Source organism: Polypterus senegalus, chromosome 2, assembly GCF_016835505.1.
Source record: "Polypterus senegalus isolate Bchr_013 chromosome 2, ASM1683550v1, whole genome shotgun sequence".
NCBI classification, from domain to species: domain Eukaryota; kingdom Metazoa; phylum Chordata; class Cladistia; order Polypteriformes; family Polypteridae; genus Polypterus; species Polypterus senegalus.
In genome coordinates, this window is record NC_053155.1 from 222,656,489 (window position 1) to 222,676,562 (window position 20,074).

A 20,074-nucleotide genomic window follows, 5' to 3' on the forward strand; every position below is an offset into this window, starting at 1 on the left:
CTACAAATGCGTACCACACCTTTTTGTTTACAAAAATGGAGTGCTAATCACACATTTGGTGATTTAAAACAAACATATGTTCCCTCAGTGTGCCGCAGAAGTTGTATTCATGTGAGTTAGTTACTGTTATCACTTGTAATGGGTTTGTGCACTGATAGCTTTGATAGTTTTTTCTTTATTCTATTCTATTGTGTTTTATGCACTTTGTGATGTTCCTACGTCAGATGCTTATTTTATTTCAAAAGGGAAACAAATGTTATTGTTAATACTGTGCACTAATTTGTACACTATTTTTGTTTTTATGCACTTTGAGATGTTGTCAGATATGACCAAAATGTTGATTTTTTTTATTCCAAATGTGGAAAAAAAATATTGCTACTACCTCAGATTCTGTTCAATAACAGCTTTTTATTGTTTTTTTTATGCACTTTTTGATGTTCCTGTGTCAAATGTGACCAAATCTAAAAGGGAATCAATGAATAAACATTACTTGTTTTTCAATACATGAATTTGTGTTGGTTTGAAGTTTGTTTGAAAATGTCTGGCCCAGCTAAATTTCTTGGTTTGAAAATCTAGCACAACTAAAATTGTAATTGAATAGCCCTGCGCTAAATTCTTTATATACTGTAACCATGCATTCTACAGATGGAAAATAAATGCAGCTAACCAATAATACTGAGTTGTAACTGAGGCATAGCCCACCTTCCGGTGTAAGTACAGCTCTGCTGGCAGTAGAAGAAAGACAGCAGTGTGTCAGTGAAGCCTTTATAAATATCTACCCAGGAAGCTACACTGCCTGCCAATCACAACACTGGAAGAAAAAATTGTCTTGTTGGTAATAAGTTACATGTAACGGCACAATACAGTTACATTTCCTGTTACTATCAAAGTCTTAAAGGCATACACCTTACTAGGTTATTGTTATGTAGTTAAATTGGAACAATATAGAACATATGCTGCACATGTAAAGTGTTTTGAAGTGAAAAAAACATTACAAACTCATACAGAGGTTGAATAACACAAGATTAATTAACTACCCAAATGCTGCTTATTTAGCAAGATTATCACATCTGACCCATGCCTCGGGTTTTCATTCTTTTTATCTTCACACAGTCCATCATCTAAGACACAGCTGCCTGGCTAAATAATCTAACAGCCAATCTTCTTATATAACCACTTCAGAATTTTTAAAAACAACACTCTGTCACAAAATGCTGAAAGTAAAAGAAAAGCTCCGACCTACAGTATACACAGAGCTGACATTAAGAATTAAAAAAATGACTGTGCCACATGCCTACTGGCACTTTATATACATAACTCTCTGTTTATTGTCACTAGACTGAAGTGTCCAGATCCTAATTGGAGTCAACAGTAATGGACCTGATAATATCACAACTTGAATTGTCAATGCCACTTCATATTGTTTAATAACTTCAAGCCACAATTAATTTGCTCCCTACTTATTATCATTATATCGAAAGTCAAAAGAACTTGGCTCTGCAAGATTCTATAACAATTAGTCTTTTAATGCTGTAATGTTGCATCGTTACTTCCATAACCTGTCACTACTTAATCAGAATTAATGATTTTCACACTTACAGGCTTGTCTCATTGTACTTGGTCAAAGCTGAAAAGTGACCTCAAAAGACTTTAATATTTGTAAGGTTTAGGTGGCACATTTATAAAAATACAACTTTCAAAAAGTTTATGAGTGGTTTTGATATTTTAGTGCCCTAAAAATGCTGTTTCAAGAACTTGATGGAATTAACTGTTAATTAGGTAGTATAATTTTGCAAAGTTGACCAGAAACTTATAAAAAATAATAGCAATTTAAAGGAGTATGTGTAGTGAAAGACTCATGTAACAGGATGAAAGTAGCAGAATTGGTCAAGTGATAGTTGACCACATGTGCCCAGTTAGAAGACAGGCAACAGGATGCAAGTTTAAAGAAATGTGGCACATATATGGGTAACAGAGCTCTCTGTTCTGAACAAAAGGTTTGATTAAACCAAATGACAAATGCAGCTGCAAAATGAGCAACAAGTTTAAGTGCACATAGGTTTTTATTAATGTTTAGAAAAACTAATAACACACCTTAGGTTTAGTTGGTTAACTGAAACAGACACTATGAGGATATGCTAGCTTATGGGTGATATATCAAACAAGCTGGTATTACTTTGTAAACATAAAGGTATAACATAGGTTAACACCATGACAGTGTAGTGGGGAATGATTCTACCTCATAGCTCCTGATTTATGAGTTCCTATCTCTGTGAGATGTGCAGGTTTTACTTACTGCATGTATCTAAATTAAGATAAACACTCCAAAGATGATTTTATGTTACTATTTTGGAGTGACTGTGCCCTGAGGTGGACTAGACAACTATCCAGTGCTAGTCCCCGCCATGATACACTTCGTGACCCTGAACTGAACTGTTTCAGTAATAGATGGGGTATCGGAATGGATGCACAGAACATAAAGAAAATGCTGCAAAACATAAAAACAAATAGCAAGCGACACAAACTACAAAACAGTGGGAAAATCTGACCAGCAAAGTATTGACAACTGATGGTAGGATTTGGGATGTGGTAGCCTTTGAATCTGGTGAGAAGCAGGCAAATCCATCGAAAATGCACAGAACTCTTGAAAGTAAAACACCTTTTCAGAGTGTTTAGATTCAGAACTGCATTACACCATATTTTTGGATATATTGTACCTTCAGTGATCATATACATGGTAAATTAGTCAGATAGGTGTACTTGTCTCTGACTGCATAGTTTCTCAATTCTGGGAGTGATGGATAATAAGCAGACTTTGAATATCATCCTCCACAAATGCAAATGTGCCCTATACTTTGTCTTGATAGGGTGCTGAGGTATGAGTACTCACAAAGCCAAACTCTATATAATTGTCAACCATATTATCCTTTTCAGGTGGAAATGGCTTATTTTCACTTGACAATGCAGACACTTGACTAGTCTAGCTTTGATCGGCTATCAGAAAACAGTGTTTGTGGATATGTTGACATTCCTTTCGCATTCATACGTGGCCATGCTCTCTGGAAACTTTGTACATTGTTTAACGCTTGTATGGTTTCTTTAAAAAAAGGGCATTACTTTTACATTTTAATTGGAAGTCTGATAGTGATTGTTTAAAATAAATGAAACAGAGAATAACCAGAATGTTGGTACACACCAAGTATACATGATATTTATGAATCACTTACCAAATTTTAACAATTATTTTGCAGACTCCCTTGCCATGTTTCACTGATCCCACTTTGAGCCATGCTGGCCTAGGTGAATAAAGTAATCAGCTACTTTATACTGTCTGATTACCGAACATATTTGTGAATTTTAGTGGGTTTAAAAATGCTTCAATATCATTCAACTAGCATTACATGACTGCCAACAAACAGACCAGTTCTGGCTCTGGCCATAACTTCATTAGTGGAACTCATCAAAATAAAGAGGATATCCACTGCAGTTTTAACCTCCATAGCATTATGTTTACATTGATTTTTTTTCCAACAATAAAAAAATGTTATTTCCTGTAACAGAAACATACTCAAGTGTCAGCAAAAATACAGTAGTAAGTGTATGATATGTTTTTGAAACAGTCACAAACGTACAGTTCACATGGCATTCATTAGAAGGCAGCTCAGAAATCTATATGCTCACCCATTGTAGTTCTAGGAGAGGAGGTAGAAATAGTGACTGAATATAAATACTTAGGAACTAACCTAGATAAAAATCTTAACTGGAATACAAATACAATAAAATTATTCTCTAAATGCAACCAGCACTTATTTCTCCTCCATAAACTCAAACTATTTAAAGTAGACAAGGACCTCATGTTGTCCTTTTATCGCAGTATGATCCAGTCTGTGATCACTTTCAGTTTCATTGCCTGAATAGTCTGACAAACTAAAACTCAAAAAAGCTCCAGCAGATTATGAAGTACGCAGCTAAAGTAATTGGGGCTGATGTGGATGATCTGACTAGTATGTGTCAGAGGGCCATGTTAAAGAAACTGAAAATCATCTCAACTGAAGACAGACATCCATTACATGTAGAACTAAAGTTCAGTAAATCAGGAAGGACAGTCGCTTTGAACACTCAAACAAATCACTCCAGAAACTCCTTTCCTCCTAGTGCCATATGACTTTTTAATAAGAAATATCGGAGATAATGATTAAGGTTTTGATATATATCCTGTAACCTTTTTTTTTTTTTGTAAATATGTATAATCTAACTGCCTTACCTTAACCTTTCTTGTTTCTATTTGTCTGTTTTATTTCATTCTGTCTGTTATTAGATGCAACTGAGAAGGCAAGTTTCATGTTTTCTTGTGCAAACATAACTAAATAAAGAAACCTTAAACCTTAATTTACTTGCACCACGGTGAACCTTCAGGTGATTGAATTCACCAGGCATATCGCAGTGGTTTGGTCATACAGTGCCATATGCATCAGTTACATGGTTATGTCAATATCTGATGACCAATTCACATTGCCACTACTAGCACTTGATTCAACCAGTGGTTGGTTCTAAAACTGGCCGGTGTTTTGATTGAAGGCACTGCCTCACTTATCAATAATAATGAGTTACCTTAAGAGTGGAAAAATGCATGGCAGTAGTTGTAGAGTGTCGTGAGTTGTTCAGGCTTAACACTGTAAAGTGGATCACTACGTGTCATACTGAGTCTGACTCTGGAATTACCATATTTATGCAAAATTCCAAGCCTGAATCAAGCTTGGGGTTAATATCAAGAAGGCTGAAAATAAATGCTCATTAAATTTAAGGAAAAATATTTTAATGATAAATCAGTGATGTGAGCATTAAATACATTGGATAAATTCTGCTAATAAAGGCAACAGATTTTCAGAAGTCTCACTATGGAAGGTTTCTATACGTAAGTAACAGATACAAAAAGCTGTGTTGTAGGTCAGGTGACAAAAACACTTATTTACAAGATGCTTTTAAAAAGAATGCTACCAGGATGATTATATCTTTCAAGGAGGAAACAAATACAATAGAAATGCATTTAATTTCCAAAGTCAGAACAACTACCTTTAAATTAATTGGATGCAAAACAAAATTGATGACTTGAACGACAAGTTGTTATCTACTTCTCAGTTGGCAATAAACACATTTTGCATCATGTTTTTATGAAAGCAGCAAGGTATGAAACTGTAAATGAAAGCAAAAAGCAAGCTGAGGCAAGAAAGCATGAAATCAGATCTGATGGGTCACACAGTGATCTGCCCACTCAAGGGCTATATTATGAGGCATGTGTGCTAATTAGTTCCCATTATCTTTAACACCAGTCCACTTTATTAAAACTACAACTGATTAAACAGTTTGGTTATGAAGCCAGAACACCTCACACTGAGAGGCTGATTAGGCCCAGTTATTACAGACGCCTTTTGTAGTGGAAATTCCACCTTGTCTGACAAAGGCGCATACTGTATAACACACACACTGTATTCATATAGAGTGTTTGCACCGCAACCATCCCCAGACAATAAATCTGTTTGGACATGTTATACTGTGTATAAATAAACAATGATTGATTTTTTTTTTTTGCTAAATGAAACACCCAAAACTTAGAGAAAATAAAGTACAAATCAATCAATCAATCAATCAGTCATTCATTATTAATTAGGTAAGTGATAACTGCAAGGAAAATTACTGGCTTCTTTCATTAGTGCCAACGCAGCTGGGATTTACTGTCACCTTGGAAAGAAATTTATTTTTGTCTTTTTCATTGAAACTGTCACTTAAATTAAAGCAGTCAAGTAAATGCGCTGTACTCTAGCAAAACCTTTGGAATAAACTAATTTTAACAAATGTTTGGGAACAGAAGGAGAAGTTTTTTTTTTTGGTACCCATATAGAAGAAACTTTAAGTAAATAATTAGTCCTAGTAATTGAGGTTTTCTCAAAGTTAATATTATTGTTATATAAGACTTCAATACTAATAACATTTTTCAAAAAAAGAAAAAAATTCAAACATTTAGTTTGAACCCTGAGCAACACGGCAACAATGCAAAGTATGAAAGTTATTTGGGAATGTTATCAAGATGTCCTGTTTGTACTCTAATAAGTAAAACTCACCTCCGCAACTAATGTGCCAATAAACTTAACTCAGGTAAAGACATCAGAGAAATCCAAAACATTTTTTGCTTTAGGGACAAGCACTTGGGTATCAACAGATAGTAAGAGCTGTCACAGTAATAAGTTCGTATTCACTTAATAAATTAATGGAAAAAATATTTTCATACACTGGCTTATGGATCTAAGAAACATAACAGCTGTAAAGTTGTCACCTACTACTGTACATTGGAAAGATAAAAGGAAAACATTTAATTTAGAGGGTTATATCCAGAAAAAAAGTCCAGTTTGTGAAAACAAGCTGTTTAGAAATGCAACACTCAGTTTCCTCATATTTCATTTTAAAAACATTTTCTGATACCAACAACATACTTTTTTTTATTTGTAGTTTACTTCTCAGGTTTTCTGTGATACTGTGAAGCATTCTTCTACTAAACACCACCGCCAGGATACTTAACACTTCTTTTGGACAAAATGACAATAACATCTCTTTAGCAAGAAATCTTTGCAAACCTGAAAAGATATTTTCATTTTATACAGTCCAGAAGTACATTTATACCAAGGGTATTCACACACACATACACACAAATATATAAAACCTTTGTAACCTTAGGTATTCCTTCAAAATCTCAGAAATAATTTTTATTGGCTATAAAACACTCTTGGAGTGTGTGGGTTGCTGCCTGATAAGAAAACTTCCCAGGGGGACCCACTCATTATGCAACAACCTACACAGCATTGTGCCTTTCTGCTTTCATATCAACATGATTCCAAGTAACAGTCCACCAATCAGACAAAAGGATTTAAAGAGAGGTTGTATAATGTCCATTAATAGCAGCAGAAAATCAGCATGTCTTTTCTTTCTTTTCTCGGACTGTCAATTCCTATTCATACACACCAGGTTTGTGATTTTTAAATGTGCTTTTCATAAATAAGCTGCTTGACAATATCTAAGAGTGCTTTCAGCTGGATGCTCAGCAGTAAAATGTCAAAGCTGGAAAACAGCTGGGGAATGTCTAAGCCAGCTAAACAAGTGTAAGAGGAGCACTTTTAGCAGCACTGGTTTTAAGTACCAGACCAAATGAATATCCTGAACTAAATAGCTGTTGTGGTTTGTACAAGACCAGTGGACTAGTGCTTCTTTTTTTAATTGTCCCAATATTTAAGACTAAAAGCACTATTTCACCTGCATAATGTAAACAATTAGATAAGATACATACATACCATAAACATGGACCTGAAATTGCTGATGTCAGTGAAGAACTCCTCAATTGTTGTCTTCTTGGAATCAATCACGAAGTATTGAACGAGATTTTGGTAAAGTAGCCCCATGTTGTTATGCATGATCACCAGCTTCTGGTAATGCTCTTTAGCATATTTGGCAAAACTGTTCACGTGTGATTAAGGAAGAAAATACAGGACTTTATGAAGAAAACAACACATAATTCAACACACATTAGCTATAAAGATATACGGATTTCATATTGTTTTAAATGCCTTTAAATCTCAGTTTTTTTTTACAGTGATTATTTTGCCTATTGGTATTCTTCAGAAAAAGTATACAAACAGACATATGGGAGCTGAATTTTACTTACTAAAACTGCAATATGCAAATAAAAGGGTAATGTTTAGCAATACAAACAGCGGATATAAACTGATTGACTTACATCAAGGGTAATGGGTAAGACTATGGCTGCTCTTTTTCATGGATGGGCTAACAACCACTGCAGTTTAAAATAATACCTACATCTCCGAGATATTTTTGTCTGAGTATGAAATGACGGCTGTTTTAGACCTAAAAATAGATACAACAATATTTCCAAAGTTTATTATTCTTCAAGCAACTGTAAGATGTGCTAAAGAGTTGTTTCTTCACATAGAGATTTATGGAATAAGTTATCAACAACAGTGATGGATAGTACTTCAAGAACCTTCAAATCTCAAATTGTCAACATTTTCTAAAATTCTAATTGAGAAAGGACTGATGAGCTATGCTAGGCTTACAAAGTAAGTCAAAACAAACAGTTTCTGCGTCATGGATTTTTTTTTTCTTTAATCAATCACAAGTTTGCTTTTAAAAGTTTGAATTTAAATGAAAAAATGTTCAAAAAGCATTAAACAAATAATCAAATAATAAGCATGAAAGAAGCAGCAGTCTGATAATTCCTGCAACCCTAAGGCAAGATATAATAAAGAGGTGATGTGTGTAGAAAATGCTCCTTTAATCTGCCTAAAATGTTTAAGGTATTTTAATGATATCCCCATTATTGACCCTTTTATAACAAAGTGGTCCATGTTGGAAGCCTTGTAACCCTTACTCATCTACACACACTATACGACAGCTCACACTCTTAATTTCAGTGCCACCTCTACTATTCTGTGCTCTTATTTCATAATATGATAACCTGTTACTCAGACATTGTGTGCTTTCAAAGAAATTTTTACAGTTATGAAAAAAAAAACTGTAAGAGGCCACCCATGAATTTCACTTGGTTAGCTAATAAAGAGGTATAATGTGTTTATTGTGATTACAACAGTGGACATTTTCTCTTGATTTCTTGTATCTGTGTAGCCAGAACTGAAAAACAGTTATTTGATATTGTGATTTGTGAGACTAATTATGCTTGGAATGCATGCATGTAGTTTAAAGGAAAGACAACTCTTTTAGGCAGGGACCTTAATGGATTACAACCGATGCATTGTACAAGGATAGTCAAAAGAACGTGGTATGTTAGGGTGTTAGAAGAGCACAGTTCATATAAAGCACATTCAAATAGCTCACTCACTCAATAGGTTAAACATGTGGGTGTTGAAGGCCATACCTGGAACTAGTCACAAAAAGCTTACTGAACATGTTTAAGGTCAGTCTAGAATTCCCAAGCCAGGAGCCCATCTGCAAGAAGAATGCCCCCTTACTCCACTGAAAAGGAACTACAATCGTCAGTGACCCCCCAATGAAAAACTTAACAATGACTGCAGTGTTCCAATGGCTCCTTTTCTGGCTGTATTTCTACATATAAAAAAATTCTAGTACAATGTATACTGGGGTGAATGCTGCATGTTAAACACATTCTTTTTTGCCACATTTCTCTTGTCTTAAAATTTCCATAATGGAAATATTAAGTTAAATATGTGAAATTATGAATTATGTGAATTATTATTTTCACATTTTTCTGTTCCAGATTGGATGAAGCTATCAGAAGTTGTGTCATGTTGTTTACTTTTTTGTAGCAAGTCTACGCTGACCTCATGTGCTAATCAGTTTCCTAATCATACTCACACTACACACTTTAATACAAGGGGTTATGGAGCCTTCTTTGTCTGAACTTTACCTTAAAAAAGAGACTTACTCATTTAATTTCAATTGATCCAGGGTCCAACAGCTGCATGTTCTGCACCACTCCAGCTGACATTGCGCTTAGTGACCTTAAGCTTGTGTGCAGTTGCTTGGCCATGAAAAAGCCTTTTTGTGAAGTTTCTGATGCGCAGTTCTTGTGCTCATATTAGAACTGTTCTGAGTGATACAACAGAGGACAGGCAATTTTTACATGCTATGTAAGTCAGCGCTCCACAGCCCCCCTTGGTGAGTTTGTATAGTCTATCACTTTGTGACTAAGCTGTTGTTGCTCCTAGACGTTTCCACTTCACAACAGTAGAACTTAGATTTGAGTCAGACCTAACAGAGCAGAAATTTCAGGTACTGACTTGTGGCAAAGGTGGCATCCCATGACAACCCCATGAAGTCATTGAGCTCTTCAGTAAGACCCATTCTACTGTCAATGTTTGTCAATAGATAGTGCATTGAAATGTAAACAGAGAAACAAAAGAGAAAACAAGATTGGAGCCAAAGGCCGGGCACAAAATCATTCATACATTTATTAACTTGTTGGAATATTTCTGGTTACAGAGAGAAACACTGTGAAGAGGGTGTATGTGGAACTTTACACAGTGGATTCAGAAAGTATTCAAACTCCTTCAATTTCTGCACACTTAAATTTTAAATGGATAAATTTGAGGTTTTTGCCCATTTACCTACACTCAATAACCAAAATAACAAAATGAAAACATGTTTAAGGAAAGTTTTTGAAATTTATTAAAAATCAAAAACTGAAATTTCTCATTTGTATAAGTATTCAGACCCTTAATTCAGTACTTTGTCGAAGCCTCTTTGGCAGACATTACAGTTGAGTCTTCTTGGGCAAGTCTCTATAAGCTTTGGATTTTGAATATTTATCCCATGTTTTCTGTTATATCCCTCAAGATCTGTTATACTGGATAGGAAGTGTCTATAAACTGCCATCTCCAGGTCTCTCCACAGATGTTCTATGGGGTTCAAGTCTAGACTTTGGCTGGGCCACTCAAGGACAGTCAGAGATCTGTCCCAAAGCCACTACAAGATTAACTTAGCTATCTGCTTTTGGTCATTGCCATGCTAAAGTTGAACTATCGCCTCTGCCTGACAGGAATTCATGCACTTGGAGCAGGTTTTCGTCAATCATTTGACTCTCAATTCTGACCTGTCTCCCTGTCCATGCCTCATTGTACAAATGGTATTAAGCAGGTAGTGAGCAGGGTTCTGTCTTTGCCAGATATAGTGATTGGAGTTCTACCCTAAGAGTTTAATTTTTTTTTCATCAGACCAGAGCATGCTGTTCTTACTGCTCTCAGAGTCCTTAAAATGACTTTTGGCAGACTCAAAGCAGGTGGTTAAATGCTTTTACTCAAGAGAACTCCAAAGAAGGTACTTCTTCCCACAGGTTCTACTATCACAGCAAAGTACTTTTGAAGCTCTGTTAGAGTAACCATTGGGTTCTTGGTCACCTCACTCGGTTTGGCTAGATAGCCATCCTTGTGGTTCCAAACTTCTTCCATTTCAAAAATATTGAGGCCACTGTGCGCCTGAGAATGGACCTTGCATTAATTTATGTTTCACCACAATTTTTGAGAAGGTCTATAAAGAATTGTTTTTTGTCCTGACATGACCTTTGTAAACAATGTCCAATCCATTCAATGTGCCACAGGCGAACTCCAATTAAGTCTTAGACACATCTCAACAATAATTAAAGCAAAGAGGATGTGCCTGACCATAATTTGGAGTGTCTCACCACAGGGTGTGAATACTTCTATGAATGAATGAATTCAGTTTTTGATATTTAATAGATTTTCAAACTTTTCTTATAACTTGTCATTATGGATTAATGAATGTAGAATGAAGGGTAAAACTGGCAAATGTATCCACATAAAATTATATCTACAAAACAATAAAGTATGCAGAAAGTGAAGGGGTCTGAATACCTTCTGAAAACAGAGTTATTTATTGCACACACCTTGTATATAATATTTAGATGCTAAAAAATGGCAGCCAAGACTGCTTGCTTGATCATACTTTTTATCAGTTACAACAGTTTAACATCTGAGTACTACTCGGTTCGTCGTCCTGCTTTTGGCCTTTCTCTCCAAACCTTGTCACCTGTATGCAGCTGAAGAGCCATGACCTCGGCCCTAATAAGAAACCTGTCCACATTCCTATAGCATCATTGAGTCTTGTTTGATGATGTAGATGAGATGCCTTTACAGATTGTTGTTTTTTTTTTTTTTTTTCAAAAAGTTAAATCAGCATTAAAAGTCAAGTTACATTCTTTTTTCTCTAATATTTAAATGTTTTATACTCTACCACTTGTTCAGAGGTGTAGGGGTGTTTTTTGGCTACCTCAGCATCTTTTCTGGGAGGATATGCCCCAAGAAAAATGCAATGACCAGGCTGTTTTATCTACTGCTTTTTAAAATGTTGTTGGAGCAAAAGCTTTTAAAAGGTGCCTGGATGAAAGAACAATGAAAAATTAAGGGGTGTTTATTCTATGGAGCAAATCGATGTTCTATATAATCATTAATCCTTTATAAACTTTAGCTTATTTGTTGCCATTTTCTGCTACTTCTATTTAGCCTAATATACATGAAAATGAAAGACAGATATTTCTCTTTCAAAACCTTTATAGCTGGAGAAGTTATGTTTTGTATATAAATTACAGCATGATAACTTGTAAAAAATCAATCACATTTTTACCAAAAAATACACTGTGAATGTTATTCTAATTGGCATAAGTGTTACAGCAAGCTTCCAGTGCTTTGGTAACTGTGTCAACTTAAAAGAAAGGTATCTGGATGAGATAATGGGACAGCTTATCTATTCGCTACCAAACAAGTGAACGGGATAATTTCCACTGTGTTTTCAAATGGTTTTGAGATTTTATGTGTGAAGCTGAGCTGAAATATTTGTTTTCATCCATTTATATTCTTAAGCAACTTTTCTTGGTAAGTCTTGATAAAGCCAACCAAGGAAGACTTCACCCATTGACTAATGCTAGGCAATACTGTTTGCTTATTATGGGGATGAATAAACAACCAAATAAAAAATAAATAATAGACAAAAAGAACATGGGAGCAGCCATACCACCTGCCTTTCAGAACAGGTAATCTATCTATATAGCTAGACATGTTTGGTCCTGGATGGGAGACTATCTAGAAAATGCTTAGGTTGCTTCTGGAAGAGGTGTTGTCAGCTTGGGGCACTTACCCTGTGGTCTATGTGTGGATCTTAATGCCTCAGTGCAAAAATAGGGACACTGTTTGGCAAAAATGGTGCTGTCATTCGGATAAGATGTAAAACCACTGGGCATCTTTTGCAAACAGTAGGGTCTTTCCTGATGTCCTGGCTAAATTGCCCATCATGCCCTGATCATTCTAGCCTCACCCATTCTTTTAACATGTGCGGCCAAAGCACTGTTCAGACATGGAACCTCACACAATACTCCAACAGAAATCATCAGTGAAAGTACAGTTTTCTGCTCAATTTGACAGTCATTTCTTGAACCAAATTAAATACAATATACATTGCTTTCTATACATAAAAACACAAATTCTTCTTTCAAAATCTCTTTAAATCTTTAATGATTTGCAAAGCTACTTGGCAGTATACTCACACAGGGACTTTGGTTTTGATTGCTGACAGTAGTATTAAGTCTTTTTACACAAACTTTGTTTTTCTTTGCTTTAGCTGTAAATTAAAATTGTAATCCATAAGACATACCAGCCAGACTTTAACAGTTTATTTTCCAAGTCATCCTGCTGGGAGAATGACACTCACATATAATACAGTTGACAGTAATCACAAAAGCAAATCATGTGAAAACCACACAGAAACATATAATTGGTCCTGTGCACATAAGAGAATCCAATTAAACTAATTTATGTACTCAATTCTCAACCAAGGCAATCAATACAACAGACCCTGTTTAAACAAATGACAACAGTCTCTTCTGTGTATCCATAATGCCTGGGTGTCATGTAATGTTGTTACAGCTACGTCTTTAGCATAATTGTCTCCTATCATTACAAGATCTACTATTTTTAAACCAAAAGTAGCACTTTAATTAATGAAATTATGCCAAATAAATGGTTAAGCAGTACGACAGTTGTTATCTCTTTCTAAGCAAGATAAACTGCTTTCTATTTCCCATTCTGTAATGGACAGTATGGCTTATTTAAGATAACACAGTGATTGTGCAGCCAGCTCACAAGATGTGAGCAATGCTGTTCTGGCCAGAGGACAGACACATTAGCAATTTGTTCAGTTGGAGATATCGGAAGGAAAAACACAAAACAAAACAAAATGTATTTCACCGGTTTCACTTGTCAGTCTTTTTATTTCTTTGTCCAATATGAATCTTTTTACTTGGCAATTTACTTCTTACTATAGCTGCCCTGAAAAGGTATATCCTAGCTGCATGATAGGCTCCAAATATCTTAACCTCAATGTTTCATCAGTGAAGGGATAAAGAAATTGGTGGATTGTGAGTGTGAGGAGTTGGGCCTTTTGGCAGAAAAACCATTCACAATTTTCCCATCTTACAATTTGACACATCTCTGCACACTGACCCATAAACTGCAGGTAGGGTAAGTCATCCTGATAAATATCAACTGCAAAAAGTCACGCAAGATAATGTATGACTAGCAATCATAAGTGACCAATAGAGCATGGATCACAGGATGTCACTTCTCTAAAGTGATGGATGGACCGGTACATATAGAAGCTGGTTCTTTAAATGTTCTAAATCCTGACATTCTTCATTTTAGCAGTACTGCCACAATCTGTATTTGAATATATACTGTTTTTTTTTTCTTAATAGTTGTTAGTTTGTTCCATTGCATGATAAACATAACATGATAGATGAAATATATTACAAATAAACTCTGAGTGTCAAAAATCAAATAAAACCTAATTCTGCTTTTCTCCCACTTTCACTTAATGCAGCAGTTTTACTCAGCTGGAAGTCAGAGGTCATGTTTGCAGCTGATACTTCACTTTTGAACTGAGGTAGGCTCGCCACCTAGTTGGTGATTACGACTAGGCCTTCAGTGCAGTTTAGGCTGCTGATCAATTTCAGTGCTCGACAATTCAATTCCATTTTCATCATGGATTCACAGTTCAGAACCCAGATTGAATTGGTATGGTGAAGTATGCAATCCTATCAGACTGCTTCCTATTACAGTTTGATTTGATAAAACCATTTGCAGCTTGACTTTTGAATGATGTGCAAATTGCATTCGATAGCACCATTTGCAATTTGACTTTTGAATGATGTGCAAATTGTAAAGAAGTCCCACTACATAAGAAAGCAATCACGTCTGTAACATAATGATATCAAGTTAAATGTGACAACCAAAGTCAAAAGCTGTGGTGGAATCAATGAAAACACATTGAATAAATGTTGATTCTAGTTCTATTGCTTTCATCATATGAGGGTTCACTTTGCAACTGTGATCTATGGTCCTATTTTCTTTTTCTAAAACCAATCTTGCTATACTCTCGACATTTAATGTTTCAAGGCACTTTGGCTGAACATGCAGCAATCAGTCAGGTCCATCACTTGTAAGTACTTCAGCCCATCCTACTGGTGACACAGCATTGTAACTCATCTTCACACATGTCAGCTGCACCCTAAACAAGTTCTGGATGCTTTCCTGGGAATCTGGTTCTGTCTTCACGGAATAAATGTAGTTACTGTGATTATGAGAAAATACCTGAGATTTAGGGGTCAATGACATGGCATTTATTTTAAATAGAGTTTCTATTCTTAGTGAGCATTTATCATTATTGATGTTTTGTGCAATGATCTTAAAGGCTTTTTTATTTATTTATTTTTGGTTTTCACTTCAACGCATACTGTATAATGATTAATTCTTTGGATATACTCAGACTTTCTCAAAAGTCAGGCAACATGTGAACAATTAAAAAGTGGACATTGCTGCATGGAGAGTACAACAATCAACATGCTTGTTCCAGGGCACAGTCCAAACAAACCTGAGGAGCAAATATCTGATATATACATACAGTATCTAGTAAATGCAGCAAGTTTTCTTTTTCCCCCCTGTCCTTGGATTCATCCTTATAGTTGTTTTCTTCCATTAGAAGAGTGACTCCCTTCCATCCATCTCCCAAGACAGACTCCTGAGAGTTTCAGGTAAAACACAGGTGGTTTAAAGCTTTTAAATCATTTTGACATGAACCTGCAGTATCTAAATGGAGACAATTTCATTGTGAAGCAGTGGTAAAAAGTAAAAAATTACACTGATATTCATTTCTGTGCTTGAGTAGACTTTATAGGGAATCACACCTTTAAAAGTATGTTTAAATGCAAATAATTATACTATTTAAAAAGTATACTTATTAAGTAACAAACATACTTAATATTTTCAAAGCTGGTCATTACAATTGATTGCCTATATTTAAAATGGCCCAGTGTATTGGCCAATAACACAGTATGCACCACAGAAGTTTCTGTCTTAAATCTCTTCTGCAGTGGCTTTGTTTCTGCTGCATGTACAGGTAACTGTGCAGTGGAAGATGCAGCAGGACTTTTCGGGGTAGTGGTAACAAAGACAGTCTTTATAAAAGAGAGATAGTACTACATATTACAGATTACATTGAGAAGAGCTGTTCTGTCGAAAAGATATAAGGAAAAAAAACTTTGTTGTGCAGTGTAAACTCTCGTCTCAAAAACTGTGGAGTTACCTGAATGCAAGAACTCTTCCTCAGATTTACAAAAACTCATGCGAATAAGTTCATTTTTAAACTACGCTCAGCTGTGCTTTGATTCCGCCCCTCTATCTCAGGGTGCTGCTGCTTTAAGACTCCACACTCCTGCCTTTTCTATTCCTGCTCTCCTCTTCTGTGTCCATCACCCGTGCCAAACTGAAGTCTTTCACTACTCACTTTGGCTCTGAAGTCACAGCTCTCTCTTGCTTTGAAACCACTTTGAGCAGATCCATGCCAAGATGAAGACTGCCTGGTAACTGCATGCCAAGGTTGATGAATTTTGGTGAAAGACGGCAGAACGAGCAGTCTGCACAGCTTTCTGTCTCTCTCTCTAGTCTGGTCTGCCAACATTACAAGATTTTTTTACCTTTGGTGAACTTGCTTTTTGTATGATTATTTTCAGAACAGTTTTAGAAATTGCCTAAGGTGGAAGAAGAATATACAATGAATCATTTTAATGTAATTAATACTAATCATCAGTGGAAAGCCATTGTTTCAGACGGACTTGCCAGTGTTTGGTAACATTAATCCTTTCTTTAAAAATAAATATAGGAACAGACTGAAGATAGAAGTAGATGGTAAAGGTTATCAAAATTGGAATTTGACTTTTACAATAACGAGCCTACAAGACACAAAGGCACTCAACCTTCACAGTTGACTTTGTTGTATTTTCCTCTTTTTTGAACCAAAATCACGTTTGAATTGTATCATTTTGGTAAATTAAAAGTATGGAAATTTTGGGCTAATTTTTGTTCCTTGTCAATCTATACTATTATATTAAAAGTAATTATTTAAAAAAAGCACTTGATGTGTATAAGAAAAAATAACAGACAAACACAACCAGAAAAAACTCTTGTTACCAATTGTTAAAATCCCCAAATGGAATATTAGTGGGAGTTAAGAAATCTCATTTCTAGTTGTGCCTGGTAAGAGCTCAGTACTTAACAATTAAAGACTAAAAGAAAAGGGAACATTTCAATATATTTCAATTCCTGATGGTATGCCAAAATGAAGGTTGAAATCCCAGCAGATTATAGACAAAAATGCCTCAGTAGCCTGCTGTAGTTAAGCACTTGTTTTGATCAAGAGGTCTGCTATCATACAAATTCATGCAGTGTGACTGTTATTAGCAGTAACCAAGATCTAAGATAAAACTTTGCTTTATTTCTTTAAGATTATATTAAGGGTAGGGGGTCTTGACCATACGGTACAACATTTTTTTGGGGCCACTGATTTAAAGTTTAAGTTTAAAGTTTAAATTTATGTTGTTTCTTTTAATTTAAAACTCTTCCAAACTGTACTTAACAATTAAATTATCAATTCTTTTAAACTTAGTACAGGAAAATTGACATATCATAGACATACAATGTCCTTGGACTTATAGTATCACTTAAAAGCATAACATGCATGATGCCACTGGTAAAATCTCTTAATGTTAGGCAGCAAAATCTGCAACAGACTACAATCCATGAATTGCTGTTGGACTAAAGAATGCTGTTCTTTGATTTACTGTGTTGTCCTTTTCCCCGGGACAGAATGTCTTGTAAAGGAGTGTGGAATTCACAATGGTCATTTCTTTAACAAAAGACCCTGTAAATGTCAATATGTGTAGATAAATCCTTGAAGAGTAATGCACTGTGCTTTGTGATTTTGCAGAGTATTTGAAAATGCAGCTCTGTGATTCATTAAAAAGTATACTGGTAGTGTGCTGTCTTCTGTGTGTGTGTCATTTATACATGAAATAAACCTTGTTTGAGAGCTCATACATTACAGAATTGAATATTTATACTACAACATGGAGAAATCTGCATGTGTTAAACTGGTTTCTCAGAGACCAATATTTCAGATTCTCTAACTGGAATAAGGGTTTATATGGAATTTCAGAAACATGGTTTCTGTGAATAACTGGGTAATTAAAGTGCACACAAATGCACTCAGTGTAACAGTAGTAACAAAGTTATTACCAGTAAACATGAAATAATACTAAATGCTTTTAAAATAATCAAACATCACAAAGACACAGTTATTGGTAAAGAAGGGAAACAATAGAGCCAAATTAGGAGGTTATATATAATCAAAATGTGCAACATGGAAAAGAAAAAATCAGCTACAGGCTTTGATTGTACCTATCATTTAGGATTAAATATACTAAGGGTTTATATTCACATTCCAATTGCCCAGTCTTGGAAAGACATGTAAACAAGATGAAGAGATGGTTTAATTAAATATGCATCAGTAACCTTTGCTAGGTACATTGCTGTGCCCTTTATGGCAAGTCTTCTGGGAATCACTTTAATGTAATTCCAAATTCCTCATGAGGGAGGTCACAGGTACTGACAGGCACTATATGCAGTTTTACATGTGGTTCTGTGTGAAGATCAAATGAAATACAAAATTTGGAAAGAACATAGTAATAATCAATTTCCGAAAAAATAAACACATACTTCAAATAGGCTGAGAGTGATCTTCTAAATGACATTTTTTTTTCTCTCACAGAAGAAGAAATTTATGATTTTAAATCTTTATGACAAGTTATGATGACGTGGTTTTTTGTTTATACCTTTTTAAAAATCATTTGCTTGTAATTGTTCTTTTCTTGTATATGTTGAATTCAATTAAAGGTAGAAATTTTTATTAAGGGCTATGCAGTATTACCAAATGAAGGCTGCCGCCTCTGAGCCACAAATGGCATTTGAATACTCTTACAGAACAAAACTCTACTAAGAAGTGATGGACCAAAGCACAGTTAAAAGCTCACTGCAAACAAGACTTATTCAAACACTAAAAGGATCCACAGAAGGCAGTTTCTAAACACTCTAAATCAATAAATTCCATTTACAGCAAGCTAGCAAACCAGCCCATGCAGAGACTTTGATAAAAGCAAAGAAATAAAGTAAAAATGTATTTACCTTCAAACAGGATGTGGATGTTTTGGTTGTAAAATATGATAAACACTGTGCAAATTGTCTAAAGCAAACTGAGGTTTTGAAGTAATTTTTAATCAGTGACTACGATCAAGGTGTCACAGCAGACAAGGGAAAAACGGCTTTTTTGGGGGAAAAATGCATTTCATTTAGATGATGATCAAGAACGTCTGCTGAGTAAGAAGAACAGGATCTGAGTACTAAAATGAAGCATTCAGAATGTCCCTGCCGAGTAAATATTTCCGTCAAGGATGAGTGATTAAGTGACAGAGAATGAGAATAAAATTCAATAACCCTCACCAAAAACTAACAGAGCAAGAAAACTGTGAGAGTATCATCCTACAGAAAACTGCTAGGATTACTGCTAAGGTTCAGAGACATTCATCATTGCCATAGAAACTGAAGATCAAGCATTAACCCTCACTGAAATGATAACCCCTAGTAGAGTGGAAAAGTGGAAATTAAAAAGCACACACACATGTCCACATGCACATACAGTACATACACAATCATCACAGTGCCTGTTCGGCTGGAAGAACAAAAAGCTGAATTTACACACTAGTGACTATAAAAATGATGCTCTAGAAAGTACAAGAAACAGCCACAGTTTATGGTTGAAAATAATGAATATTTTATCAAGTGCTGTTCATGGCGAATACACTTCCGAATCACTTCATGCATAAATGGCAGAGATGTAATTCTTTAGCAAACAGGGCATAGAGTCACATGCGGAATTAGTCTTGATGATGGACCTTGCATTTGGTATCTCTGATCCAAGTGGGGCTCAGAGCTGTCAAACAAAGAAAAACTGATGCAGGAGCACATTGAGCAGCACAAAGTACAAAAAGTGCTCTAACTTTACTTTGAAGGGATACATGTAAGCTACCTGAAGGAAAAGTGTGTAAATGTGTTACAAATATTGTACAAACTGATGGCAC

At 35.3% G+C, this 20,074-nt stretch overlaps 1 protein-coding gene across 2 annotated transcripts in view; it reads right to left on the bottom strand.

Moving 5' to 3' along the window:
- LOC120523740 (protein diaphanous homolog 3-like) overlaps positions 1-20,074 on the bottom strand; it is a 933,584-nt gene that overhangs the window by 187,334 nt on the left and 726,176 nt on the right. For both annotated transcript variants that reach the window (XM_039745314.1, XM_039745313.1), the window contains exon 24: positions 7,341-7,505. In XM_039745314.1, the coding sequence (XP_039601248.1) occupies positions 7,341-7,505 (165 nt within the window). The remainder of the gene's footprint in view (positions 1-7,340; positions 7,506-20,074) is intronic.